General features: G+C 29.4%; 1 protein-coding gene across 1 annotated transcript; it reads right to left on the reverse strand.

Moving 5' to 3' along the window:
* Positions 1-984: 984 nt before the first annotated feature.
* On the reverse strand, positions 985-4,839 carry LOC120079531 (receptor-like cytoplasmic kinase 176). The gene is made up of 6 exons (XM_039033743.1): positions 4,557-4,839; positions 4,166-4,449; positions 3,037-3,172; positions 2,582-2,718; positions 2,313-2,436; positions 985-1,444 (listed from the first exon to the last, which is right to left on the reverse strand). Exons 1-6 carry the CDS (start codon positions 4,606-4,608, stop codon positions 1,122-1,124), a joined length of 1,056 nt encoding a protein of 351 aa, XP_038889671.1. The 5' UTR covers positions 4,609-4,839; the 3' UTR covers positions 985-1,121.
* Positions 4,840-6,767: the final 1,928 nt, after the last annotated feature.

A 6,767-nucleotide genomic window follows, 5' to 3' on the forward strand; every position in this document is an offset into this window, starting at 1 on the left:
GAACAGATGTCATGAAAGGTTGTTGTGCCGTGGAGAAACCACTGTCCTGAAAGCAATTACGTGCGACTTTGATGCTAATCGCTATGCTGGTTGCTCCCCAAAGTTAACACAGTCTCCAAATTTAGATGTGCACTCATTGGAAAATGGACTAGAACCGATGAGAAGAATTCTCAGAACAGAAGAAGAATTTAGAAGAAAACAAAAGAAAGAAATCGAGTTATTGTGTCTCCTCTCTCAGGTCTGATATGTGTTAAATAGCAGTGGAGAGGAGGTCACAAACGGTCAGAAGACTCGAACGGTTTGAAACGAACTGTCACAAACTGAACGATCACAAAATGAAAGGTCACAAAACGAATGATAACAAACCGAACGGTAAAAAAAAAAAAAATAGTCAACAAAATACTAATAAAAAGATTTAATAATAAAAATGTTATTAAAAACTAATGGTAAGTAATAAAAATTTGGATCTTTTTCGCACAAGCGCGGTTACCTGAACCTGTCCGTCTGACCAGACAGACGATGGCGACAGTGCATGTGGTGAAAAGGTTGTAGTTCTACCACCAACACACTTTGGATTCTCATTTAAAATGACTTGGTATTTATACCCTCTAGGCAATTCTAAATCTATCCATGTTGGACAAAACTTCCCACCCCTCTTAATATTGCTATGAGCTTAAGCCCAAAAGTCATTTCCAACAAAAATTCTTAAAAATATTTACAACTAATAACAAAATATCACAGTCTATCGACTATTATCCGTGTTTGACATAGATAGTAGTCTATCACTGTATCATAGATAGACTGTGATATTTTGCTGTTATTTGTAAATATTTTGGTTCATTTTCCTATATTTGAAAACAATCCTAATAAAATTACCAAAAAGGGAAGTAGAAAAATAAAAGTGAGAGAAAACTCCCAATGCAATGTATAACGATTATCCATAAAAGGATTCAATTTTGAATTTTACATGCATAATTTCACATGTTGAACCAAAATAGAAATGATCATTAAATTAAACATAAAAAGAAAAAAAAAATCAAAATGCAGAGAATTAATGATGATATTGATCCTGCATTTAAATGATCATCATGCACAAGTAACTAAAATTAATTAATGAGTCCTTAAATTAAATGAGATTCAAAATCTTGAAGTTGCTCCAAATCTGTCACTACTTGATACATTGAAGGTCTGTGTTTAGGGTCTTCTGAGAGACATTTAAAAGCAAGTTTAGCTGTTGTGATTGCCTTCTTTACACCACACTGATCTCCCGCAATTCTACTGTCCATTATCCTCATGATTCTTCTGTTGCTAATATTAGGCTTTGCCCATTCTACCAAATTTTGTTCTCTTGGAGGCTTTGTTGTATCCAATGCTCGTCTTCCACATAATATCTCGAGTAAAACCGCTCCGAAACTGTACACGTCGCTCTTCGGTGTCAAATGACCTAATTTCAAAACCAAACTCAACTTTAGCAATTTCAAATGCATATCTTGTTTGGTAGCATTTCTGTTAAAGAACAAATCTCCTTCTCTCTTGGTTCTTATTTCTTATTTTGTGAGTGAAAAATGTAAAGTTTTTACATGAATATAAAACTTTAAAATCAAATATAGAAAATTTTTATATCATATGTATGGTTTTAGAAGAAGAATAATAAAACAATACGCATTTATATATGTTCCGCAGGAAAAAAAATAGAAAAAAAGAAATTTGAGCCCCATTTAACAGTGGTTTTGTTTCTGTTTTATAATTTTCAAATTTATGTTCCTAAGTTCTCAATTTCTCTATTATGATTTTTACCTATTTCAAGAAATACTTGAATTTTTAAATAAATTCTAAAACCAAAAACAAAATTTTGAAAAATACTGTTTTTTAGTTTTGAAAACTTGGGGTAGAAAAAGTGGATGACCATATATAGGAACGTACATGGAGAATAGTATTTATTAGGTTAATTTTTTTAAAAAAAATTCAATAAAACTAAAAACCAAATAGTTATCAAAAGAGATTTTGATTTTCTACACAATTTTTGGACACGTCATATTTGTGAAAAAAAAAAGTAAAAACAAGAAACATCATGAATCTACAAAACGATTCTATTTAAAAAAAACTAAAGAACAACAACACACCAAAAACAAGAACGTTATTATACGAGCACCTCAAATACGTATTAAAAATGAATGGAACAAGAAACATCTTGAATAGTTATAAAACGCTTCAATTTCTTAAAAAAAAAAAAATTAAAGAACAAGAAACAAAAACATTATTAAATAGGCGCCTAAAAAACGTATTAAAAATGAATGAAATGCGGCATATACCTGTGGCCATGTATTCGGGAGCTGCATAGCCATAAGTACCCATACATCTTGTGGAAACATGGCTTTGATTGCCCACTGGCCCGTCCTTAGCCAGTCCAAAGTCTGAGATTTTGGCATCGTAATTCTGTGTGATTAAATTCAAAACAATATATTATAATTAGATCCAAGATCATATGTTAGTAATTAATACATCAAACTTCGTTATAAACAGTATACAAATTTATATTATATTATGGTTAGAATTTATAAATTTATATATATATATATACCGCATCAAGCAGGATGTTTGAGGATTTGAAATCACGATGGATGACTTTTTGGCCATGCAAATACGCCAATCCCTTAGCTGCATCCAGAGCAATTTTCATTCGCAACTTCCATGAAAGTGGTTGAGACCCAGATCCTCCTGAAATTAAAATTACTCATTTTCTTAACATTTTCCTATATTGATTTGGAAATTAACATAAAATCTAACCAATCTTAATCTTGATGCTGTTTACGTTTTATGATTTTTTTATCTGTCGATTCCATAACAAAAGTGATGCTCTAAACTTTTTCTAACTTGTTCTTACTTTACTTGATAGATTTAATAGATACAAAACTAAGAATTTAGAGATGAAATAGATTAAATTTATAATTTAACGTTTTTCGTACCAAGGTGGTAGTTAAATCTAAATGATAAAAGGAATGAATGGAGGAAGATGAATTTAGGAGGTTGACTCACTTCCAAAAAGGTGATTGTCCAAGCTGCCTCTTGACATGAACTCATAAGCAAGAAGTTGATCCTCATTCTCCAAGCAATAACCGATCAGTTTCACCAAATTAGGATGATGCAACTGCCCCAAATAGTTTATTTCCGTCTATAATCAACAAAATTCCAACATTACCCCCACATTAATACAAATAATTGAAAATTTTAAACTATATTTTACTAGACTAATTACTTGGATGATGCATTCCATTCTCGCCACACACCAAAAATAAAAAAATATTTTTTTTGTCACATGACAAATTATGATTAGAGAATTTGGTAGAATGTACAAAGATAGGTGCTATCCAAAATGCATCTAAGAATTTCTCGTTTTTAAATGAAAACATTAAGAGAGCGTTTGGAACGTTGAGTTGGTTATTATAGTCAATAAGTTATAGTAATTTGTGTTTATAGTGCATATTATTTTAGTTTGGGTTCTATTTTAATTGAGTAGGAATAGTAAACACTATAATAAAGAAAATGAGAATAAAAGAGTGAACACGGATAAAAAGTGACTTGAAATATTAATATTGTAGTTAATTGTGAGTTATAATAGTTGGAACCATGACTATTATAATTGGTGTCCTAAACATGGGGTGAGTTACTTCGCTCAAACATCCTCTAAATAGTAATTTGGTTAAAAATCAATTTTCGTCCCTAAACTTTCATAAAAGTAATAATTGAGTTTTTGAATTTTGATTTGTAACAATTTATTCTATATATTTTCAATTTTGTAATAATTTAGTCCTTAGACTTTACTATGTAAAATTTAGTCATTGTATTTTAAAAATCGTAACGACATTGTATTTTAAAAATCGTAACGAGTTAGTCCCTATTTAGAATTTAGAATTTAGTGTTAATGAGATTTATTGTATAAATAAACCGATAAACTAATTAGAGTCACAATAATTTTACAAAATATAAAACCTACATATTTGATTAAATTGTTATCAAGATTAAATCGTGACACACTAAAATTTAAGACTAAATTATTATAAAATTAAAAATATAAAAGGACTAAATCATTTTAAATGAAAGTTGATGGCCAAACAATTTTAAAGGACAAAAAATCGACGAAGGTGAGGAGTAATTGGATACTGACCAACCATTCATTGTGGCCTTGGAAGCCATCTTGATTGTGTCTTTTGACAGCAATAGCGATGCCAGAGCCGGGCTTGGTGGCGGTGAACGATTGCTGGTCGATCCAGCCCTTGAACACACTCCCAAACCCACCTTCCCCGACCATACTCCCTTGCCGGAAATTTCCCGTCGCCTTTTTCAGTTCATTAAAGCAAAATCTCTTCAGATTCGGAGACTGCAGAATCTCGTCCTCTGTTCTTGGACTTGGATGGACAGAGGCAGAGGAGCTCGAACCATTCGAATTCACTGAATAAAAGAAAAGAAAAAAGCAAAAAAACTGCAAATTTAAGAAGACTGAACTGATTTTCATGAAGTTTAAAAGCGAAGAACAAAATTATAATGAATGAATGTACCACAAGAAGGGGTTCTGTTTTCTAAAGCAACAACACTAACACAAGATCCCATTTTTCTGTGGAGTTGATCTGAAAATGGGGATATGAACTAATTAGAGAGATGAGAATATGTATGTGTGTATATATAAATATAAGTGTGAGGTGATTTGCCAATGGGAATTTGAGAAAAAAAAAGGTCAAAAGTGAAAGCAAATGTTTGTGTAAAAGGGTTGACACGAGTTGACTCGTGGTTGTCGTCTGAGGAGTCGGCCAGATACCGTATCTTCTCTGATGGAAAGGACAACGAAACTAACAATTTACAAACCAAACCACACTCACTCTCTCACTACATCTTTTGTTTTCAAGTATATGTTTATAAATATGAAAACCATGAGAAATTGCTAGAAAATAATAAGTATAAAAAAAAAAAAAATTAAAACCCTGTTGGTAATTATTTCTTTTTTTTTTTAATTTTTTTTTTTAAATTTATGCTGGTTTGTTCTCATTTTTTAATTTTAGTTTTAATAAACACTTAAATTCTTAGTCTAATTTTAAAAATAAAAACAAAATTTCTCTAGTTTTTATTTTTTGCTTGGCTATTGCAACATTAATGAGAAGTATAAAATAAAAGGGTAAATTGCAATAGATAATAATTTTAAGACTAATAATAGAGTGTGTAACAATATTTTAAAAAAAAATTCAAAGAGCAATTTTCTCAAACTTTCTTGTTTATTTTAGTATTATTCTTATTATACATTTTTTTTTTCTTTCTGAGTTTAACAGTTTTGTTGGGAGATTCTATCCTATGATTATTTGATCCATTTTTTTTCCAAATGATCTTTTTTGGTAGTTTTGTGCATCTTATTTCTCATTCATGATTAATATTGGATTTTTTCTTCTCAATTTTGTCATTTTTTCTTTTATTTTCATTATATGTCCGATTTCATACAACATTATTTTTCTTTAGTTATATATGGTTTTCATTGACTTTTCTCTTCTTTACAAGTTTCTTTTGCCTCTATCTTATTATTTGGCTAGTGTTTGTCATTATGTTTTTTAGCACGATATTTTGGGATTATAACTTTCTATTAAAAATGGAATATTTAATTAGTAAATATTCAACCTAGACAAGTTACACATTTTGTAACCTATACTCTTTCATGTCCTATAAATAGTATTGTATGATATCTTTGTAATACACACCACAATAGAGATAATATATATGTTCCTATTTTTTTTCTCTTCATCTCTCTCGTGCGTTCTTATTTTTTTTTTAACACTTTGACTTTTTTAATCAAAAGTCTATGTCTAATATAAGTTAACTATTCTAATGTTGATTTTTATCATTGTAGATTTTTTCATAGTTAGAAGTCTAACACTAAAATATTTTTAATCTATCAATGATAGACAAGTATGACTAATAAGTTTCAATCACAATGCACAACTAATATATATTCTATCTAGTTTATTATTGATAGATTTGAAGCAAATAATTTTATTTTTCTTTCTTCATTTTGTTACTTTTTCGTTCAATTTTGTTTTCTTCGCCTCTTTGATTGATACTCAACCAAATATTAAAAGTAATTTGATGCAATCTCTTTTTCAAAACAACCATAAGAACTAAAAACAACAAAACTGCGGCTAAAGTATCTATCATTGAAGCTTAAAAGTAGACAATAAAAGTTTAAAAGTAGTCTTATAGATAAGTGACAAATTTCGATATGCTATATGTGGAACCTATGATATGCTATGTTGATGGATTTCAAACGATATAAATTTATAATTCCTAGACTCTAATCACTTGTAGAGTATATCACTAATATCTCATATCACTGGTAGAGTCTATTTATGATAGATTATCAGTTATAGACTTTATTGTTGATACCAATTTATCAATGATATACTTCTATCAATGATAGAACTATCACTGATATGAATCTATTAATAATAAAAGTATATGACTACCAAACACTATCACTGGTAGACTTCAAAAATTAGATTTAAATTTTACTTTATATGCAAATTATTTTTGCATTGTGCTATGTTTACTATACTTTGATTTAATTGCTATATTTTCAACTATCCCACAATAAAACATAGAAACTTATTGATAAAAATATTGTTCATAAACTTAAATTTTCAAAATTAAATGACTAACAAATTAGACCTAAATTGTTGCCAAGCGAGGCGTAGTGTTCTATTAGTTCAGTTTCTTTTCCTCCATTTTTTTTA

Source organism: Benincasa hispida, chromosome 6, assembly GCF_009727055.1.
Source record: "Benincasa hispida cultivar B227 chromosome 6, ASM972705v1, whole genome shotgun sequence".
Taxonomy (NCBI): Eukaryota; Viridiplantae; Streptophyta; class Magnoliopsida; order Cucurbitales; family Cucurbitaceae; genus Benincasa; species Benincasa hispida.

Excerpts from the sequence above, each read along its gene's own strand:
- LOC120079531 (XM_039033743.1), bottom strand. The coding sequence starts at position 4,608 with ATGGGATCTTGTGTTAGTGTTGTTGCTTTAGAAAACAGAACCCCTTCT. Across the intron at positions 4,450-4,556 it reads AAACAGAACCCCTTCTTGTG|TGAATTCGAATGGTTCGAGC; the intron begins GTACATTCATTC and ends TCTTTTATTCAG. Across the intron at positions 2,719-3,036 it reads GGACAATCACCTTTTTGGAA|GAGGATCTGGGTCTCAACCA; the intron begins GTGAGTCAACCT and ends TTTTAATTTCAG.